Source organism: Nesoenas mayeri, assembly GCF_963082525.1.
Source record: "Nesoenas mayeri genome assembly, chromosome: 9".
Taxonomy (NCBI): domain Eukaryota; kingdom Metazoa; phylum Chordata; class Aves; order Columbiformes; family Columbidae; genus Nesoenas; species Nesoenas mayeri.
In genome coordinates, this window is record NC_137557.1 from 2,352,148 (window position 1) to 2,374,972 (window position 22,825).

General features: G+C 46.0%; 2 protein-coding genes across 3 annotated transcripts in view; one reads left to right on the forward strand and one right to left on the reverse strand.

The window, feature by feature from the left end:
- The first annotated feature begins 244 nt into the window (after positions 1 to 244).
- Positions 245 to 3,707, forward strand: B3GALNT1 (beta-1,3-N-acetylgalactosaminyltransferase 1 (Globoside blood group)). The gene is made up of 2 exons (XM_080349908.1): positions 245 to 257; positions 2,569 to 3,707. Exon 2 carries the CDS (start codon positions 2,613 to 2,615, stop codon positions 3,600 to 3,602), a length of 990 nt encoding a protein of 329 aa, XP_080206034.1. The 5' UTR covers positions 245 to 257; positions 2,569 to 2,612; the 3' UTR covers positions 3,603 to 3,707.
- Positions 3,708 to 10,079: 6,372 nt separating this feature from the next.
- The window catches only part of PPM1L (protein phosphatase, Mg2+/Mn2+ dependent 1L), a gene marked incomplete at its 3' end in the record, with an annotated part of 84,433 nt that continues 71,687 nt past the window's right edge, over positions 10,080 to 22,825 (reverse strand). For both annotated transcript variants that reach the window (XM_080349429.1, XM_080349430.1), the window contains exons 3-4: positions 15,856 to 16,017; positions 10,080 to 10,426 (exon numbers count right to left, since the gene is read on the reverse strand). In XM_080349429.1, coding sequence (XP_080205555.1) covers positions 10,080 to 10,426; positions 15,856 to 16,017 — 509 coding nt within the window. The remainder of the gene's footprint in view (positions 10,427 to 15,855; positions 16,018 to 22,825) is intronic.

Here is a 22,825-nt window from a genome sequence, read left to right on the forward strand (position 1 = left end):
CAAGCCGCCAGCTTGCAGGAAAATCACAGCATTTCCCTGGAAGGAGCGATTCTTGCCTGAGTGCAACTGGAAGCCAAAAACTGCTGGGAAATAAAGCCTGGAAGCCGTGAGGACCCGTCCTGGGCATCACTGGAGTTCTGCAGCTGCAGCATCTCCAAGCTAAAGTGCCTGCTCGACTTTCAGACCTCACTCCTTCAGCCTCATCACTTTAAGCATTTGAAAGAGGAAGAAAAGAGGATTTTCCCATAAGGACTGTGGTGAGGGTTTCCCCTTTAATTTTCCCGTTATTCTCTGTGTGTTTGAAGTTCTGTGATTAGTGACAGTGGAGGATTGCTGCCTGTATTTTGAATATTCTCAGATTTTTCATTATGTAGCAGATCAGGCATTGATCTCCAGTTCTGGTCTTCAAAATGGCTTTTCTGTCCATAAAGAATCAAGGTCCTTCTAATCGGATTATTCTTCCATTAGGTAGTCAAGAACTGATCAAACTTTGGCATGCTTTAAATTGATCATCGAACACTGAGAAATGCTACTTATATAACATCAAATATATAAGCACTGATATATAACTCAGGTTATTTCCTTCCAGTGTGTATTTTTCATATTGTTCACTGAAAGCCAGGCTGGTATATAGAGAGAAAAACGGAGCATTTTAATTTTTTTAAGTAAGTACCAGATTGCAAATCTGATTTTTTGTGGTTATAGTCAATTTTCCTAAATGTAATCTGAGCACATCCAAGGAGTTTTCTCTGCACCCACCAAATTTATCTTCTCTTCTAACTGTGATTCTTGTGAAGAAAAAGAAGTGGATCAACCCAAAATTTCGGAGGTTTTACGTGTCTATAAGACGGGACGTTGGTCACGTTAGGAAGTGAATCCTGTTAGGACTGAGTCGTGTTGCCATGGAGCATTTTTGGAGCCACGCAGCTTTGAAAGGGATCAGCTCTTCTATTTCAGTAGCTGTTTGTGTAAAAGTGCTTTAAATGCATTTGAAGTGATGCGTTCTATATCACTGGTGAAGGGTGCGCCAAATGCTTCCCTTAATGCATCGTCAATTTAAAGTCAGATTGTACACAGAAATACAAGGCAAGTGGGCTCTGGCAATTTAAATTCTCCTGATTTCTAACATGTGATGTTGGGGTTTGGATTTATTTAAAAAAATGTAAAACATTTACAAGCCTTGCAGTGGTCATTTAAAATATAAGTTCAATAGTAATTAATTGTGTTTTGAAATGGGACCTTCCATCATCCTTACCTGTATCTTTGTAGATACCTTACAGTGCAGGGTAAATACTGCAAACGTTAGAAATTGTTGGGAGCTCCCACAGTGACAGCTTAATTATTTTGTAACTATTTTGGCTTAAAGGTACATTATGTTCACAGCCAATGTAGTTTTAAAGCAATACAGCAAAGGCAAGTGCTGCCAAATGGGAGGTAGAGGACTGCGATTCTCTTTTTAAATCTGGTTTTGGAATGATGTATAGATTTGAATATCTAGTCCTGACACCGTGGTACCATCGTCAGCGCGGACGCCACGGGGTTGGGCTCAGACCAAGGTGCGTGGCCCAGGCCAAAAAGCAGCTCTGCCTCGTCTCCATCGCTGGTGCCCGCGGCTGCTCTCAGTTTGCCTGGCTTTGCTGATGGAGCTGAGTGCACGTCGCTTTCCCATGCACCGAGGGTAAGGCTTTTCATGAAAACACTGCGGGTGGGATCCCTTCTTCTTTAAAACCTAAACAGATGGCAAGTAGCAGGAAGATTCTGTAGCGTTTTGTTGGCTTAAAATGGAAAATAATAGAAAAATCTACAAAACTTCTTGAAGATTCGAAGCTCATCTGCTGCAGCGGATTCCCCGCTGCTCCCGTTCTGTCAGCTGTAACGCTGTTGTGCCAAAATCAGTTGCGATGCCCCTTTATTCAATCACATGATTTATTTTCTAACGTGTGTCTATTACCCGATTGCCGTATCATGCTGCGCGTTGCAGGAGCTGTTTCTCTGGGCAGCGCAAGAGCCGAGTCTGTCACGACACGTTGGTGTTTGCAGCTGCGGCTCCGACGCTGCTGTCAGGATGTGGCTTTGCTTGTGCTCAGTCAAAACTGAGGACACGGAGCCATTCCACCCTTACATGAGGGACCAAATATTGCCTTGTACTTCTCTTTCTGCCTGTTTTCTTGGCTGATCTGCTCCAGCTTATAAGAACTACTAGTTTTTAGGACTTCCTTTCTTTAAATCAAAACTTCTGAACATCAATTTGCTGAGCACTTTGGTAGCCGTTAGATTTTGTGCACAATGTTCCTTCCTCGAGACTGAGCGGAGTCGGAGATGATGTGTGGAGGTCTCTGGGGTCACGGTGCGTTTGTGCAGGGGAAATTTCTGAGGCGAAACCGCTACGGTTTCAATCAGTATCATCAGCTCAGCGTTGTGCTCATTCTGTGACACAGCAGAGACACGTGGGGTACAGGATGTTGTAACGGCTGCGCCAGCGAGTCTTGGATCTTGGACAAGATAAGAAAAATATAATATTTGAACAACAGCCTTCTGAATGCTACTTTTTCATTTCTTTTTCAGCAGGAGACATGCTGCAGGACTTGTGGTAGAGATTTTGGAGGTCGCTGATGCACTTCTGCAAAGTTCTAGTCAGTGTCATGTATATGCGAGCGCTAACATGGATTTTTTTGTTTCTCCTTGTATTTTCTGCTGTAACAATTTGGTACGTAAGTTTTCCCCCCAACTGGGGGATTAAGCAGACAAACCTGATGTATTTCTATGAATACGAGCCAGTTTACAAGCAACGCTACCTCTTCACGTTGCGGGAGCACCTGAAATGCGAAGACATCGATCCGTTCCTGGTCATCTTGGTGACTTCGCATCCCGAGGACGTGAAATCAAGACAGGCCATCAGGTTAACGTGGGGATCTCGGGACTCGTGGTGGGGACATCGAGTTCTAACGCTGTTCTTACTGGGGCAGGAGACTCGAAGAGAAGATGATGCTGCTGTGTTGTCAGTAGAAGACGAAAACATCCTCTACGGTGACATAATTCGCCAGGATTTTCTGGACACTTACGACAATCTCACCTTGAAAACGATCATGGGCTTCAGGTGGGTCACCGAGTTCTGCTCAAACGTGAGATTCCTCATGAAAACCGATAGCGACGTCTTCATCAACACCCCGAACCTGGTCAAATCTCTTCTGAAGCTGAATTCCTCAAAAAATGTTTTTATTGGTTATCCTTTTGTAGATAACTTCGCCTACAGAGGCTTTTCCAAAAAGATGTACATCTCTTATGATGAATATCCGTTCAAGGTGTATCCTCCCTATTGCAGCGGGATGGGTTATATACTGGATGGAAAACTGGCTCTGAGGATTTATGAACTGATGAGTCATGTCAAACCCATTAAATTTGAGGATGTTTATGTTGGAATTTGCTTAAATATGCTTAAAGTGAACATCAGTATTCCAGAAGATAATAAGTTCTTTCTTTATAAAATTGATTTTGATATCTGTAAGTATCGACATTTGGTTGCAGTACATGGCCTTACACCAAGCGAAATCATCAGGTTTTGGCAGGATTTATCAGCAGACACTTCAGTTACTTGCCTTTGATTCTGTATTTATCTATAAACTTCAACCTATTTAGTGTAAAGATGTTTAAAGTCCAGGGCAACGCAACCCAAACCCAGCGCTGCCCATGGGACCCAACGGCAGAATTGCCCTGGGATGTTCCTAAATAAAAATACTGAGCATTCACAATGCGCTTTCTCATGTACCTGCCCTGACGTGAAATGTCACTGAGCAAGAATGTTTATGCCAAGAAAGGAGCCTTGAAGATAATTCCCAAATTACTAACTGGATTTTTTTCTTATTGTTTTTGCAACTGAATCATCCTTTGCCACCTTTAGGTGTTTGTTCTCTGCCCAACAACCTCCTTTGTTCAAAATATCACCTCTGATCCTCCCGAGGGTTTTACGGCACCGAATTTAAACCCAAACACCTCTGGAATGTTTGCAGAGTGTTACAAACCTGGGGACCCTGCGGGGTCTGCAGAAGCCAATGGGATATTCTGCGAATGGGATGCGCTTTGTGGGTGTGTATCTAGGAATGTAGAAAATAAAATTGCTTGGGTGTCTGATAATGTTCGCGGGGTGAGTTTGTGAACGGTGGAGTTATCAGACATCTCATGCATCAGGATGATGGAAACGATCTGTGCACAGCCCCTGAGAGCGCTGGAACCACGCAGGGAAGATCAGAACAGATGCATTTACATTGTGACTTTACAACTGTTTTCTACAAGAGTTCTCTTCAAATTTTAAAATGAAAAAAGAAAGAAATGCTAAGGTTTGTGTTTCTTGAAGAGGACAAACTTCATTGTATCTGTAAAGATGGGTATTTTAATCACTTTATTCATATCTGCAAGGCCGAGTTTTCAGTAGTTTACACTTCTAATAGACAACAATACAGAATTGGCAATTGCGTTAACATGATTATTCTTGACACGTCCACTACACAGCGCAGATGCTACAGGTACCTCCTGGAGCTGCCACCTCCTGCTCCAGCGGGGCCGGTGCCGTATTTACACGGGGCTGCTCTTCACGTCGTCTCTTAGAGACAAATTACACCAGGTGCAGAAACCTCCAGGACCAACTTGGAGGTTTCACCGTGTTTTTTACGTTGTGATTATGGTCAGTATTGAATTTTGCTCTTTACAACAACTGCACCTGGTTTTGTGATGGAATTATGGGGTGTGGTATTTGGTTTTAGATCTAAAAATGCGGTCTTGGGGAGAATTCTCTCTAGATAAGTATTTCAGATGTCAGCGGTCTAAGAATGTATGTTAAGAAGATCAAAGTTTTTAAAAAATAGATTTATTTCGTTAAACTCAATAGCTAAAGGTCCAGTATTGCATAACTGAGGGCAGAATGCTGCTGTGGTTCTAGAAACGGGTGAAACTCCAGCTGTTCCTGTGCTTTTGGGATCTGTGATGTGGTTGCTGCGCTGTTGTCATGCCCTGAGCACTCTGGGAGAGATGTTTCACCTGCTCTTTGATCATTTGTACACCTTAAAAAACCCACCACCTCTTCCTTTTTTATACGTTTGCCATGTTAAGTGTTTAGAAATACATTATTTTCGCAAGAACACTGATAGTCCAGCATGGCTTGTATTGCTGTGTCAAATAAATGTATTGATGAAAGAACCCAGTGCTCCTGGCGAGGGAATGAGAACCGGGTATTACAGCAAAAGGGCTGCAAGAAAAATGCACCCACCACCAAACAAGGTGCTTTTAATATTTGTGCCCCAGAACGATAACACTGATCGTGGTTTTCAAGGCTTTTGCGTTCATATTTGAGTCTGACCTTATTATTGCTTAAAAGACCATAACAATTCATAACTGAGCTAATGTTTCCGCTTAAAGCAAGTATCAGGGAAGTTTCTTGTGTGAGCAGCCATGCAAAGACTGTGAACTCGCATTAAAGTCGGCAGTTGGCCCAAATTTTATTGCGTCTGCCTACAATATTGTACTGAGGATGCAGCTTCAATCACAGGCTGAGATGTTCCTAAATCCAAAGGTTCTTGTGCAGGCAAGTGGTTCAGAAAGACAAATTAAATCAGGACTCCAAGCGCTTGTGATTTGGATGTGAAAAGTGTGGGGCTTTCTACCTTGAAAAGCCTAATAATAATAATAATGATAATGATAATAATCTCTTGGTCAGCGATGTCTGGAAACCACAGCTAGGGGGGCAGCAAAAGGGGTTTACAGGGCAGGATGTCAAGACTGTCAATACCTGGATGGTATTTCAGAAGAGTTAAAAGGTTTATATGTTTTGTGCGTTGAACAAACAGGTTCACAAGAAGCCATGAAATAGTGCGTGCTGCAAACTTAGGGGCTTTATTTATTCCCGGTTCAGTACTAACAAGACATAGACGGTTTGCAATATTTTCCTAAGGTTTATCTTCTATTCCCTCTTCCAAATCATTGATGAATATATTGAATAATATCTGCCTCCCTCGAAGCACCGATGCGTCTCCACAGGCTCAAAGGAGCATAGGGCTGGCCATATAAACGCAGAAAAAAGTGCTTTATTTCCTTATTGCTCAACTCAGTCAGAGCTTTTCTGTAACACTGAGCTGACCTACTCACAAAACTGGGTTTCAACTCTTTAGTCCAGAATTGCTCTCGATTTGAGGCTCTTTACTGATGGCTTTAGACGGACTTCGGCTGCACGTTTGGCTTAAAGGAGCATCTGGCCTATTGTATAGAACAAGAGACAACTGATACCTTGAACTTCGTTACCTAAGGAAAATGAAAGGCTGGTGAGGGTTTTTTTTAGTATAATCACTTACTAAATGTTTATCTGTAAAATAAGTATCAGCTGCATTAGCAATATATTATGATTATTTAAAGCATGTATTCTGAGAAGCAACAAAACTCCCTTATTTTCAAAATCTAGTGTTTGTGTAGCAAACACTGTTGTTCAGGCTTTAGTACTAATTTCTTTATTCTAAAAACTTCACTATTATTTTTTTAAGTTTACCACGTGTCAATGATAAAATAATGTAAACACATCAGCAGTAGTTTTGGTACTGACCTTGTGTCCACATGTCAGCAGACAATACATGATGTCAAATGGTATTTACTTTATCTAAACAGTCCATAAAACTGGCTCATTCATTTAAAATTGTGAACTGTGCAAGGGGGACTTTAAATCACACATTTTTCACTATTAACTTTACCAATCCTGCTGGTTATGGTGCTTAGGCCAGCCACTAGACGGAGCTGTGATCCCGCCTAACCAGGCCGGGATCTAGAGCCGGGATCCCGTCACTGGCAGGAGCTGCCAGCGGTGAAGGTCAAAGCCCTTTTGTCAGAGGAGTGAACAAACAGCCTTGTCGGAACCCGCTGGTTCGTAATCAGTGATAAACCACCTGCTAGTCCATGAGCAGAATGGAAAACCTTCAATGTGCGCTACAGGAGAGTTAAACTGTTAGTTTACAACACCACTGGGAACAGCCCAAGTCCTTTCAAGTACTTTCAAGGTGACTAATTACAAGGTATGTTTTTTCCTATTAGACCATACGAAAGATGCTCTTTGGCAGCAACTTAATATATCAGTTTTCTGCCGTTATAAACCATCATTGCTGGATGAACTGTCGCCGATGGAGCTGTTCTGGCTTAAACAAAAAACTTCCACAAATACACAGGGCAGGAATTCGGGAGCTCTCAGATGTGCATGAGCCACTTTAACCAAAAGGCATCTCCCCTTTTTTTGGGAGGTGGCTGGGCCGGGCAGCAGGACCAGGATGGAGTGGGGGCTGCAGCACCTTGTGCTCGAGCGCCGGGGGATGTTCCTGCTCCGGCAGCTCCTCCCAGATGTAGGATCCACGTTCCAGCAGTGGAGGACCAGACCCAGATCATTCAAGTTGTGTAACCAATACATACACTGCTTCATCTTGTCATCCAACAGCTCTTTGTATCACGACGGAATTTGGCTCAGATCAACATGACTGGGAAGCTACAGGTGTCTAGAACTGGATTAAAAACTTCTTGGAGACATCTAGCAGGGGACAGGTCGGCACCGCACACCTGGAAGACGGGCCCGTCCCCTCCAGCAGCCCACCTTTAAACCTAACGTGGCTGCAACTAGTGTTTTAAAGTAATATTAATATAACCAAAAGACCTTACCAGAGCTCATGATGCCTCTGGCCAGGAGGGAGCTGCTGCCGAGGCGGGGGTGTTGCCAAGAAAACCGAAGGTGCTAAACCAACAATTGTTGCAGGTGCAGACAGTGCAAGGTTGAAATGGGGCTGATGCGCTGACTGGATGGGCCTGTGAGTGGCGGAGTAAACAAATCCTGGAATAAATATCCTGCCAAGCCCGCCAGACAGTTCCACATCACTCTGCACGGTGTGTTCTCCTAAATCCCGTGCTGCTGACCCTGCTCTGTACGTGTCCTCTGCTTTAGGGCTCTGGAGGCTGCTGGGGCAAATCCTCCTGTTCCTGAGCAGCTGTTTTACAAACACCCAGACACCGTCCTACCAAGCGAAGCCAGCAGGACAGAAACATCACCTGTGAAGCAGAAGGGAAAGGCAAACGCCGCACATCCCATTGAGCTCTGCCTGCAGTTGCGATCCTGCTGCCGTAGCGTTCTGAGGACGTGATTAAACGCTCCCATGGAAATACCACACAAGGTTTTCATTTCACAGCGCTCTGACCTCAACTACCTTTTCAAAATAAGGTAACCTGCAGTTATTAACATTTTCTGTTAGCTGCTCAATTTAACTGCAAAGTTGCATTTGAAATTCACCGAATGCACTGTTGGAGAGATTTTAAAAGCCCACAAGCTGCCACCCTCTGAAGGACCAGAGCAGGGGACGCCAGACACTTGGATCTCTCTGCTCATCACTCGGCTGCTCCTCAGAGTCAAGGGGCTCTACTGGCGTCTGAGATGAGAAGAGGTGCCCAAGGATCCAAACACGGTTTGAACAGCACTGGTAATAGCAACATATCCAATTAAGAGTCATGATTCTCTCCAAACAAACTAAAGGAGGGGAGTTTGTTGGGGGAAAGATAACAAAAGTGACTAAGATGGGGATTCCTGCTCGAGCAGAAATCTGTGCTCTTCCGGTTTTGTCTGGAGCGACATCCTGCCCGCTCAGCACAACCACAACACGTGCTGGTATTTTAGGGACCAGCCACTTGCCCAAAACCACTGCAGGTGGGTGATGAGAGCCAGGGAACGGTTAAACTAAGGAATATTGTGTCTTTACCCAAAACCCAGACAAGGGCGGTTAACGCATTCTATCCCTGATTCACCTCGGGACCCAGATACCGACAACTCCATCACCTTGAAAACACGAGACTCGAGCGGATTGTCCGGGACCATGTTTTGAGGGAGGGAACCCCAAGGATTGTTGTACGACATGATACGGGCCAGCGAGCCACCCAAAATCCCAACCTCCAACAACAGACTGTCGTCATGTAAACTTACAGTAGTCACAGATTCCAAAATTCAATTAAATACTGGAAGTTAGATCTAAACACTTTTTTATCTAGACTTAACAGAAGCATTTAAGTCTGGCATTTACATGTTATACTGAAAAACATTTTTTAAGTGGTCTTCCCCTCATTAACACCAGAAATCAATCTGCAGTAGCACGAGGAAGTCTCTCGATAGGCTTCACTTCCATCTAGGTGGCTCTAAGGAACGCCCTCTTTTGTTTTCCAGACAATCATTAATGAAATGAACTTTATCTCGCATCACTTTCTGTACAAGCCTGTGAAAAGTCCTTGTCAAAAACCTGATAAAGGGCTGAATCTCGGTGAATGACATGTTCCTCGACCCCAGCAGACCGAGGTTTTGATATAGGAAGTGTCAGGATCAGGATATTTCGCTGGAGTTTAACATTAGTTGGTTTGAATACAATATGGCATAGAGGAGATGTTTAAATTCGAGTAATGCACAGACTGAATAAACATGTGGCTTCAGGTAACTCGGTAACTCTACCTCATCACATGCTTGGCGGGGGTTTATTAATACTTAAGGGGCGGGAGGTTAAACAAAGCGAGAGCCAGTTCTGTGGTAGCAGGTTAAGAGTTGGCTCCTCTTCCTCCTTCGTGTCAATAATCACCAACCTTTTCCTGTACAACCTGAGCACTGCAGATTAAAAAAGGAAAGAGATGAGAGACGCGAGAGCATCGTTCTGGAGTCGCGCCTGCGAGCGCCGGCAGCAGCGTCCCCGTCGCTCGGGCCTCCGCGCGAACCTTCGACCGCCACAAATGAGAAGCAAGGAGTCAAACGAAAAGTCTACATGAGATTTGTAAAGAAAACTCTGAAATGGGAGGTTACACTTTAGTTTCTAAGGAGCAGGAAGGTCACGGGCGACAGGTACATGTGAACGAACTGAATCCTTATCATCACTCAGAAAGTATTTATTGTATTGCTCCTTTTGCTAAGCAGGGAACAAAGACCAGAGGGATCTGTTCCTTCTGTGTAGAATCTTAACGGCATTTACTAGAGCTTTCTACTACGTTTAAAATGTACGAGTTTGTTCTAAGTTCAGAGTGCGGCAGAGCCCCAGCTGCAATTACTGTTCCTCTGTTTTGCTGCTATTCCTGAACTTCACCACCATTACGGTGATATTATCGGGACATCCTCTGTAAAAGGACTGTAGGACTATGCTCTTGGCACCAAAGTGCGGCTCATCCAAGCGTTCCTTGATGAACCGCACGGCTTCCTCGTTGCTGAACGCGTCCCACAGCCCATCCGACGCCAGGATCATGAACTCCGGCTGCAGTTTGTCCAGGTCAAAGGTAAGAATGTCGGGGTCGGGAATGACAACGTTCAGGTTCTTCAGAGGGTAATCCCCCAAGGAGCGGGACATGGCCAGGATCCCCTGCACGCGCCACGAGCCGTTAAAGCTGATAAAACCACCTGGAGAGAAACAGCAACGTTTAGAACGGTTCTTTCGGGAGTTCAAGCGTTTCTCCGGCTTCCTGCCAGACCCACCCCCAAATCCCCGCTGTGCTGCACGTGAGTTACGGATCTCAAACTGCAGGAGGTGCAGCGGGCCGGGCGCTGCGGGATGAGCCGCGTTGCGGCCGCTGAAGCGGCAAAGTTGCGAATGGCTCCGCATTCAATCGGAGCAGCTCGGTGCTTCCCGTCCTCCCAGCACCAACCGCACACAGGAATTCCTGTGCTGCACAAACCCCTGTGCAGGAAGAGGATAAAAATACTGAGAGCCAATATTTCTATGCTTGTGTTAGTAAACGCCTCCTTTTTCTGTGTAGTTCACATTTTGCCCGTTTGAGAAGGAAACACTGAAAACACCCTGCGGGAGGACTCACATCTCACCTCGAGGCATAAAAAGAAGCAAGTGCACAAACATTCACAGGCTCTTCTGTCCAACTGCCTTGAATGAGCTGGGGCACAACGGGCCAAAAAACCGCTGGGAACAAACCCATCGTGAAATTTTACTTCAAGTCAGAAAAATGCGACTGATTTTACAAGCAGCAGGATGAAGGCCACTTCTAGCTGCAAATATATTATTTAGGGATTGCTTACAGTGAGGTTTTGCACTGAGATCGATGACCGACACAGGTCCGGTCGTACCAGGGAGGGAACTGGATGGTGTTCAAGGGTAAAGAGTAAAACTGAGGCACCTTCAGTTCCTGTGTAGCCGCTGCCACCGGCCGCACTGCTCCTGTCACCTCAACCTGGACGAAAAGTCACTTCGGGACAAATAATTTGCAAACGTGGAACATTACGATGTATAACAAAATGATATCTGCAGGGTGTCTGCTTTGGTGTTCTTATAAATGTCTTTGTTCTCTGTATTAATAGTTATCAGGATGTTTTAGCTGTGCTATTTGTCAGTCACCTAAACCTCAGGACAGCGTTTCCATTCCTGGTTGGCTGATCTAATCTGCAAATTCCTTCTGTTTCCAGGTGAAATCCATTTCATTTAACGATTCCTTGTTGTTTAAAGCTCGAGAACGTGATTTGCTGTAAGCCCAGCAGAAACAAAACTTTTTAGCTGGGTGTTTTTCCAGGAAACCTCGTTCAGCTGCTGCTGAAGGTTCTGAGGGCGCCTGGGCTGGAGGTTACACAGCGATGAGGCCCATGGTTAGTGCAGTGTAATAATGTGTACGTATCGGAATGACAAAATGCAATTAAGAAGAGGCAGTTTTAAGTGGATATTTTACACGCCATTAGAGGACAGCGATGCCTGCACCCGTCACTGTTCCTGCCGAGGTGGCAGCTGCAGCGACGCGCTCGCTCCCGTCTGCACGGGCTGTGATTACACACACAAAGTGACTTTTCGGAGGCACCTGGAAATGCCAACGGCACGAGTTGAATTCCTGCGGTTTGCTGATGTGCCTGCTGGCACTTCTCATCGTTTTATAAAGCTGATCACAAAGAATACATAAAAGAGCTGATGGGAAAGCAAACATTCTGCAGCACGGGCTGTCACCGGAGAAGAAAAGGCATTAAAGAAACAGAAGCTTTTTAGCAACCGCACAAACATTTTGCACGTTAGCGAGAGTGGAGCTCAGAGGATTATGTTCAAGGTGAGTGACTTAAATTCCTGTCAGTGACAATCACCTTGCGGCTCTGCAACCAAGTGATTCTTCGCAAGCCCAAACCACAGTTGTTTCAAGGCCAGTGTCTTACCCTGATACTATAATTTCTACATCGCTCAAGCTGCTGATCAGAAGGAGATTCCTTGTGTTTCCTGGGAAACCAGCATCCTCGTGTGGCAGGACGTGCAGGCCACGTCCCGCAGGAGCGGGTCAGAGTGGTGGGATGACACCTGCAATAGGGTGTTGGGTTTTGGTCCCCGCCACACAAAAAAGACGTGGACAGGCTGGAGAGGGCCTGGAGAAGGGCCACCAAGATGGTCCAAGGACTGGGATGCTGCCGTGTGAGCTGAGAGAACTGGGCTGGTTCAGCCTCGAGAAAAGAGACTGAGGGGAGACCTCAGCACCATGTGTGTAAAGGATGGTGATGGAGAAGATGGAGAGAGAATCACAGAATCCCAGAATGTCAGGGGTTGGAAGGGACCTGGAAAGCTCATCCAGTGCAATCCCCCCATGGAGCAGGAACACCCAGATGAGGTTACACAGGAAGGTGTCCAGGCGGGTTGGAATGTCTGCAGAGAAGGAGACTCCACAACCCCCCTGGGCAGCCTGGGCCAGTGTTCTGATACCCTTCCTAAGAAGAAGTTTCTTCTCAAATTTAAGTGGAACATCTTGTGTTACAGTTTGAACCCATTACCCCTTGTCCTATCACTGGTTGTCACCAGAAGAGCCTGGCTCCATCCTCCTGACACTCACCCTTTCCATCTTGATCCCCATGAATGAGTGTCCTCAGTGTCCTCTTGTCCAGCTCCAGAGCCCCAGCTCCCTCAGCCTTTCCTCACACGGGAGATGCTCCACTCCCTGCAGCATCTTGGTGGCTGCGCTGGACTCTCTCCAGCAGTTCCCTGTCCTGCTGGAACTGAGGGGCCACAACTGGACACAAGATTCCAGGTGTGGTCTCCCCAGGGCAGAGCAGAGGGGCAGGAGAACCTCTCTGACCTACTGACCACCCCCTTCTAACCCACCCCAGGTCCCATTGGCTTCCTGGCCACAAGGGCCCAGTGCTGGCTCATGGTCACCCTGCTGTCCCCAGGACCCCCAGGTCCCTTTCTCCCTTGTTACAACAGGTCACGTCGAAAAGATGCGGGGCAACAGGTCCAAGTCACTCCTGGGGACATTCTGATGGGACACAAGAGGGAAACATTTCACAACAAGAACAATCAGCCATTGGGATAATCTCCCCAGGGAAGTGGTGGATTCCCCAGCATTGGGCACTTGTAAGATTCAGCTGGACCAGAAAAGAAAGGTTGGACCAGATGATCCTTGTGGTCCCTTTCGACTGGGGATTCTGGGACTCTGATTCAATTTGCTGCAGGTTTGGGGCCCCACGACTTGCTGCGCTGCAGGGACTCCCATGAGAAACATGAGTGTTGGCTCCTGGGCCTTGAGCTGATCCCATCATGTCACACTGATAAATGATATCATGTCACATGATAAATGGACATTTTTTTCAGGTTGTGGGTTGACTAAGACTTTGCACACAGTTGCTGGGAATGGGGAAAAAGAGAGGGGCTGCTTTTCTTTGAGCCGCCGTTTCAAGCTGCCTCAAATTGATTTATATCACACCGAGGTTCGAAGGGTATTTTCTCAACCGTGGCTATACGGATTTCACTTTTAAACGAAATAAAATCCTACGAACACAAATGTGCCATCACTTTATCTACAGGGCACTGGCTTGATGGTGTGACGCACAGCTGGAAAACTGAAATGTAACGATGTGGTTATTGTCATTTTCTTCACTTCTACATGACAAGAAAGTATCTAGATGGTGGAAAAAAGTCAGGTGTGTTTGTCACGGGAGCAATGTAGGGTTGGTAGTTCAGTTTGAGCATTTTGCTCCATTTTACACTTACTGTGTGTAAAGAAGGATGTTCCGATATGTAAAATTATCCGGCAGTCCTATAAACTGGGTTGTATGTTTTCAACGGGGCTATGAGGCCACATCAATCATGATAATCCAGTGGGGAACAGGTAACAGAGAAGGGAATTCATTAGGTCTCTACACTAGACAGAATATTTCTTGTTTAGCTGCAGATAGTTATCATTTTAACTTATTAAAATAATTTCTCCAAAGTTGAAAATCCCTGCAAAAAGTCCAGGTTCCTTTTTCACGTTGCTGTTATAAAGACTCATTTCTACACAGAAAGAAATACCCCAATGTTTTCTTTGTTTTCTCCTACGTGCAGGCTGCCTTTAATGAACAACTGCACAGCGGCCCCGGACGTGGCTACGAGGGAAGTGATTTTACAGAATCACAGAATCGACTGGGTTGGAAAGGCCCTCAGAGATCATCAAGTCCAACCCTTGGTCCAACTCCAGCCTATTGACTAGATCATGGCACTAAGTGCCATGGCCAGTCTCAGCTTAAAAACCTCCAGGGCCGGCGAGTCCAGCACCTCCCTGGGCAGCCATTCCAATGCCTGACCACTCTCTCTGCACAGAATTGCTTTCTCATCTCCAGCCTAAATGTCCCCTGGTAGAGTTGAAGCCCATGCCCCCTTGTCCTATTGCTGATGCCTGGGAGAAGAGCCCAATCCCCACCTGGCTAGAACTGCCCTTCAGGTAGTTCTAGAGAGTGCTGAGCTCAGCTCTAAGCCTCCTCTTCTCCAGACTAAACAAGCCCAGCTCCCTCAGCCTCTCCCCATAGGGCTTGTGCTCAAGTCCCTTCCCCGGTCTTGTTGCTCTTCTCCGTATTTTATTAACACATCTCCCAAGTACAGAGTTGAAGCGAAGTGAGACTAAGATTTTCCCGTTCCTTTTGCTCAGGGTCTGTATATAAATATTTTCTCTTCCCCTTTGGGAAGGTCCGTGCTGTGTGTGGCAGCGCAGGGATCCCCGCTGCTCTGACGCCGAAAGCGAATGGAGAGGAACGGGCACGTTGTGCGTACGCGCGTTTACGCTGCTGGGAGCGTATTGATAAACTGCAAGTTTAGAAGTTGTTTTACATTCAGGGAAAAACCTGTTCTTTCCACTTTGCAGCCAAAGAGTCGGAGGCGGCGCTGTCCCTGGGGGCAACGCGCATCGCTGGGTTTAACGCAAACAACAGGAACCTTTTCTTCTTCATCAAATAATGTGCTGCCGCGGGGAGCCAAACCAGGAAGGGGTTCAAAAGAGAATTTGACAAATTCACGGAGAACTGGCTATTAAAATTGATGATCCAAATGTAACTTGTAGCCCAGGAGGTGGCTAAACTGACAAGTGATGAAAGCGAGAAGGATTTACTGCAGAAAGGTTTCTGCTTCTTATATTCTTTCCCTAAGCTCTTGCTATAGTTTACATGTTTGTGCTCGTTAGCAGCCGCTATATGGGAACAAAAACCAGCTTGGATGAATTAGAGTCACACTCTGCTTATTTTAGGAACTGAATTCAGACCCGGCCTCTCGCATAAAGGCCGCTGGGACGCTCGGGTGTGACGAAGCCTCTAAGGCTCCTGCTCATTAATCTTCTCCCTGCAGAGATCACAAGGGAGCTGGTGGGGACGGTCACCGGCCGGTGACGATGAAGGCCGCTCTTCTTCCTCCCACACCGTCTCATTAAGGGACAGGTCAATCTGCTCCCATTTCTCTGTCTGCACCACTGAAAAGTGCTGTATGAATAATGGAAGGTTTGATCTGCTGCTACCTCAGCCTGGTTCTTTTCAGCCTCCCCCGGGGGAAAAGTCTATATTATTGACAGAGAAAAAAGATGAACCTTCAATCCAAAGGCAAAATGTTAACGACTCACCGGCTCTTTTAATCCTCTTCCTCTCTTTCAGCTGGTAGGGCTTGTGGTCGTGGGACAGGGGGATGGCGTTGCCGTCCTTGTCGCACAGGACTCCTCGCGAATCGCCAACGTTGGCCACCGTCAGTTCCTTGTCCGACAACAGCGCGATCAGACATGTTGTGCCTGGAAAAAATAGAAGGGAATGGGAGGCAAGACACATATTAATATATGGCGGGGTATATATTTATACATACGTATGTATTTGCGATTACACTGCAAGTTTTCTCCGGTTGCTGCCACACAGACCAGCACAATAAGTGACAGCGAAGCTTCAGACCTCAAACTTTTTGGTCTTCTGTGCAGGTGGGGAAAAAATTATTAGCAGGAAAATGTTCTTTTCATTGATAAGGACAGAGAGGGGCTGAGGTGGGAGGAGTGGTTCCCAGTCTCCTTCTCCTAATGGCCAAGGACAGTCATAAAAAGGTACAAATAGCCCCAGAGCCGGGTCGCTGCTCCCATGAACCGAAACTGCAGGGGACCCTGTGGGAATAAATCAGAGCTTGTTCCCCTCAAGAACTGAGATCCCATTTTTTAGGTTTTTGTGTTGAAAAGAGGAAAAGATTGGACATTTTAAATTAATCTTTAAATACACAGAAATTTTCGTCATTTAACTGATGCGAAGTGGAACAAATTTGAGCAAAGCAAACCGCGCCGTTTCTGTATTTTCCCCTTCCAGCTCGTGCAAACTGTGTTCATAAAACCTCCAACTCTTCCTTGCACGGCCTTTGGGCCACATGTCACAATTCCATTTATATTTTAGAACGGGAGGACGGCAAGTTTGCAGATCTACACCAACATTAACATGCAAAGGGGACGTGCCTGGCGCTCAGCTGAGATTGCACAGCGCTCCTAGAATGGTGACACAAGGCACTCCAGTCCCCTTCGCCACTCCATACAATTAACTGCACTTTCTTTTCCTTTTAAGTAGACAAAGCAACACGTCGCTGCTCGGGTGTTTTAATCAGACACAGTTTTAATGAATATTACTGGCAATGGGGCATTCCAGCATCCTCCCCCCTGGATTTGCTCCTGGGCAGCTGTATAAGGGTATAAATCACCGTTCTGTGGTCTGAAAGTTAAATATTCCAGGCTGCCGCTTGTCTAACTCCAGAGTTGAAAACTACGCTTGGCTGTTCCCATGTCAGTAGTTGAATATCCCATGACTGGTATAAATAAAATAGCCAGTAATAAACAAGTTGTGTTTAGATGCACTGTGTTCTGGAGATTTATTTTTAACTTAATGGTCTGTCTTTCCCAGATCTAAACTAGGGCTATTTTTTTGCAAGACAGGCATATATATGTATTTTTTATATATATATATATGTCTTAATTTTTGCAATTGACTGACACATTGCAGATGTAAATGGATGGAACCCCAGAGGACTTTGTTGTTAAAATACCAATATCCAGACCACAAAGACAGCAAAATAAAGAGGGTACAAAGCACTACAGTGGGGTGCAGCTGGTCATTTCAGCACAACAAAATGAGATTTAGCATTTGAGGTCACCTCGTTCTCTACCTGAACAGAAGTCAGTAACTGGGCAATGCAGAAAGCTTTGCTTCTTCCATAAGAACATTATAGCAACAAACAGCACCCTCCCTTGTTGGTATTTAGGAAACTTTCCTTAAGGAACATTCCAGCAGGACAACGTGCAGGAGACCAGAGGGCTGGTACGTGCTGAAGCTGCTCTGACATTCGGTCCAAACTTCGGAGAGAAAAACAGCAGCCGCCTTTGCAATGTGGGTTGAAAACAAAACCCGGGAGAGGTGAAACGGGGGCAGAAGCCAAAGAATATAGAATATAGAACCAAAACCGGCTCCGGAGGGAGCGAGACCCACGAGGCTGCAAAACAAACCTCCGGGATCCACCAGCCAAGTGGTGGATAAATCGTTGTGAAGACCTGAGCTCCGGCTTCACCTCCGGCTGCCATCTGGTCCCGATATACGGTTTGTGAATCCAGGGACCCCCCCAGATTGCTGCCCCCTCCCTGACCCCAGCCCAGCAGGTATTTTTCCTACAGGCAGGAGTACAAATCATACATTTCCTAGTAAGGAAAATACTGCGAATAACATCCTAGAGCCCCGGCATTCAAGAAGTAAAATGCTTCACAAATATAGTCATTATTACCATGATTTATATAGAAATAATAACTTTGAACACAGTCTTCTTGGTTCTACGATCTGTGTGAATGCAAGAGAACGAGGGTCTGAAACAGAAGATGATTTCCAAAGCGATGTGGGAAGGACGGGTGGTTTGACGGTCCCTGACGGACGCTGGGCTGTCAGTAAGTCCCTGACCTCCCTATCGCCTGCCATTATGGGAGAGAGCAAACTTCGTTTACTTTGTTTTCTTTTCCATCTATTTTTATTTCAGTCATTTAACCTTGTGCGGAGTTAGAAAACATGGTGCTCTTGTCAGCCGCCTCAGATTTAATGCAATTGCACAATGGAAAAATTCCCAACATAAAGGGTCCAAAATTGAGAACACATGTTATATTAGTCCCTCGATGCAGCTGCCTGAATAATCCCCCACTGAGCAGTTTACAAAGGAAATCACCAGAAAATTTAAAACCTGTGCTATACAGGCTGCAGAGATTGGGGTTTTTTTTCATTTATTTGCCTTTTTTTTTCCTCGGTCAGGTGAGATTATTGGTGTTGTATTTTACTATCAGACAAGGCACCTTGTAAAAGTCAAGGCTGCACTGGCTCTATCGGTTTTTAGATAACCGCTTTATCAACAGAAGGGGAAGTCACCAGAGTGCAAAGGATACTTGATTAATACATTAAAAGGCGTTAGGAGAGCCCAGGAATGATCCACCTCAGCCTGTGGCTGCTGGAGATCTTGTGCTTTGTGTGTGGTGTCTAAAACCCCATGGATGCCCGGCTGCAAACACCCGCTGGGCAGCTGGGGCTGAGACCAGAGCTCCTGCGCTCCGGATGGACAAAACTGGGTGAAATTCCCCTCCTGCCCTTGTTTCATCTGCTCCATTTAACATGTGCAGTAAATCTCAGCAGGTGCTCCCCACAGCCCTTGGTTCACAGCATCACAGGCTGGTTTGGGTTGGAGGGACATTCCCAGCTCCCCCACTGCCCCCCCGCGCCATGAGCAGGGACATCGTCACCAGCTCAGGGTGCTCAGAGCCCCGTCCAGCCTGGCCTGGGATGTCTCCAGGGATGGTTCATCCACCACCTCTCTGGGTACCTGGGCCAGGCTCTCACCACCCTCAGGGCCACAATTCCTTCCTCATGTCCAGCCTGAATCTTTTAGTTTAAAACCATCACCCCTTGTCCTACAACAACAGGCCCTGCTAAAAGGCCTTTGTTCCCTCTTTCACAGAATCGCACAGAATCCCAGAATGTCAGGGGTTGGAAGGGACCTGGAAAGCTCATCCAGTGCAATCCCCCCATGGAGCAGGAACACCCAGATGAGGTTACACAGGAAGGTGTCCAGGCTGGTTGGAATGTCTGCAGAGAAGGAGACTCCACAACCCCCCTGGGCAGCCTGGGCCAGTGTTCTGATACCTTTCCTAAGAACAAGTTTCTTCTCAAATTTAAGTGGAACCTTTTGTGTTCCAGTTTGAACCCATTGCCCCTTGTCCTACCATTGGTTGTCACCGAGAAGAGCCTGGCTCCATCCTCCTGACACTCACCCTTTAGATATCTGTAAACATTAATGAGTCCCCCCTCAGTGTCCTCTTGTCCAGCTCCAGAGCCCCAGCTCCCTCAGCCTTTCCTCACACGGGAGATGCTCCACTCCCTCCAGCATCTTGGTGGCTGCGCTGGACTCTCTGCAGCAGTTCCCTGTCATTTGCTGAATTTTCCTTCTGTGTTCCAAGTCCCTCGTGCTTCGCGTCATCAACACACGCAACCTGTTCCCTTCCCCTTCCCTCCCATCAACCCTGAACTTCTGCCCATCCCTCCTGCATGAGAACTCCCACGTCCTCCTGCCCTTATCTCAGGCTTTTACATTATGAAGGCCCCAGCCAAGGCTTTTCCTCCTGAGCAAACGCAGCTCCCACAGGTGCCTTCTCACTGCTTTTTCTAGTCCTCCCCCACGTTCTCTGTGGCTCTCCAGAGTCTCTCAGACAAAACTGAGAAGCGAAACTCCCCCCTCCTACATTTCAACCATTGCTTTCCCATTTGCACAACACGTGCCGGCTGTTCCTTCTGCCATCAACATGCTCTGGTGACCTCACTCATGTCTTCTGACTCCAGTATCTCCATCTACATAGCCGAATGTCTCTTGTGCTCCCCACATGTCTCTCCATCCCAGGCAGGTCTCTTCTCTCCACTAAAGGATCAGCCTCTCTATTTTGCAGATATTTATCTCAACGCTTTCACTGACCATCTCCCGTTTTGGATGGGATGACCTCAGGAACAGAGACCATCATGCTTGTCTTCAGAGAGACCAACAGTGTCCTCTTGGCGTCTGGCCTAAAAGCATTAAACCCCACAGGGCTAAAAGTTACATTAATTCCCGCACAGGTAGGGCTTGTGACAGCACCTCTGTATTAAACAGAAGTCTATGCAATATATAATTAGTCTAATCTCACCTCTGGAACGACTGCAGGTCAAGGAACTTGGTCCTTACTTGGCTGGACTGACGAAAAAACGAACAAAAACCAACTCAAAAATCCCCTTTTCATCTTTTTTTCCACAGTGCTCACGCTTGAATTCACACAATAATTAAGAACTAGTATTTTTGAGCTTTGGTAATCTCCAGAAGGAAACAGGATTACTCAGAATAGTGCAAAAAGTGGCATAAAAAACCCCATAGATTTATATTTACTCTCCACCAGTGACTCACACTGCATGCAGCTTCTTTCAAATTTCATTCATTTCCACTTGCCTTACAGGGACTTTAAATCCTAAATAATCAGACTCCAGTAGTTTGGGGGGCAGATATGTGAGGTTTTTATCATTAATACAGCTGTCCCTTGTGCCCATCTACCTCAGCTTCTCCTGTCGAGACCAGCAACGTGTCTCCTGAATTTCTATTTCACATGCTCTGCACATACCCCTCAGACAATGCAAATAAAACTTTGATTATATCCGTGGAATAGGCAAGACTGCGAAAAACACCCTAAGTAAGTATGTAAGGGAGGGTAAAGGCGTCTTTTGCTTCCCAGTCAGCAGAAATATGGGCAACAAGTGGTGTGAGACCATCAAGATCATGAAACACCGCCTCCGCGCGCCCTCCAAGTGACCCGCTAATTCTTATCCAAAGCCATCAAAACAAATCTAATTGCCCGCTGCTTATCTACGAGATAAGCAACGATAAAACAGAGCAGCAGACGATCACGTTTCATTAAAAGAAACATGACATTCTCAGAAACGCACTGATATCACTTGAAATCCTTAGTTTAATTTCCATCACAAAACTGCTTTATCAACAGAAGGAGAAGTCACCAGAGTGCCCGTTTGCAAATGCGAAACATTTGAATGTCTGTCTTTTGGGGGGCAGAGGTGCCACCTTGGAAATCACCTCCTGGCACAGGTCTGGGTGAAAACAGCACAGTTTGGGGGAAAATTGGTATGAGATCAGCAAATCCAACAGGCAGACGGAGCCCAGACCTTTCCATGGATACACCCATGATCCCAGCGCTGCCTGAAAAACACACAGGGAGGGAGCAAAAAGGACCGATATCCCACACCCCACTGTTAGAAATGCATTATAGCATGAGGAAGAGCCAGTTTTTGCTTGTTTATGACCAGCTTCTTTACCTGAATGGGTTGTTACAGATTATGGATCATGTTTTTAAGAAAGAGAACAGAAAGCTTCCTTTTGTTCTTGCTGCTTTTTTCCTCCCACATCTCCCCATGTATAATTCAAAGCCCAGGAAAGAACGGGAAAGGCGAACAGTGATGGATTGTGGCGTGCAAGGCGTTGTGTGTGCAAAGCTTTTGTGCATGCAAAGCCGGGCTTAGCACAAGCTGAACGCTGCTGCAAATGGGGAGAGCACAAGGGCAGCAGCATCCTTAGATCATAAATCCTGTGCATGTTCTTGTTATTGTGATATATCTTCTTCTCAACGATTCTTCTACCAAAATGTCTTCAAAAGATCTCAAATATTAGCTTTTACATGAGGTACGGCAAAAGTAGGAGCAGCGAGACTGAAGATACTCATTTCAAGACTGAAATTTAGCAGTTGCGGGTGTAACAAAGGGTTTTGTAAAGGTGTATGTGGTGATGGTTTGGTGCCGCTCCGTCCGCCCGCAGCAATGCTGTTGGTGCTTGTCCGGGTAATGATGCAGGGAAATCGAATCAGGATCTCCAAAGGGTCTGTCAGGTTTGTTGGCAGAACAAACTTTGGTGCCTTCGCGGCAGATCCCTCAGGTATTTATCTCTGCGTCCATTAGCGAGGGCCAAACCTTCGCCAGGATGGATGGATGGATTTCTGGAAGTGATGCTCTAGCCGCCTACACTGGATTTCCAGCAAGCTGTGTCTTCAAGTGCTATCTCTGTCTACTATCTTTTAAATAGATAATAATAATAATAATAAAGAGATAAATTCATGCTCACGCAACACACGCACCTGATTGAGGAAGAACAGCATGGTACTGATGGGCCATCTCCAGTGATGGTGCACGTCAACTGAATCTAAAGGTTTTCAAACGAAATCTAACAAAAACTCATGCAAAATAAACCTCAAATAGTGCTTTTAATTCTCCAGAGCTTACATAATATTAAAGCCTTCCATCAGGCCAAAGATACAAATGGAAAGCGGCAATCAGGCGGGCAGTGTCGCAGGAAAAAAACCCTTTAAAACCCTTTAAAAAGCAACTTTTCCCAAATGCAGGAGACATCAAACAACTCCTGGACCTTACAAACCTGCCCCAACTCCATCGCAATTTCTGACTGAATTAAGTCAGCATCTAAAAATAAGTTTCCATTTAAGATGCTTTACCAACAGAACGGACAAGTACCCA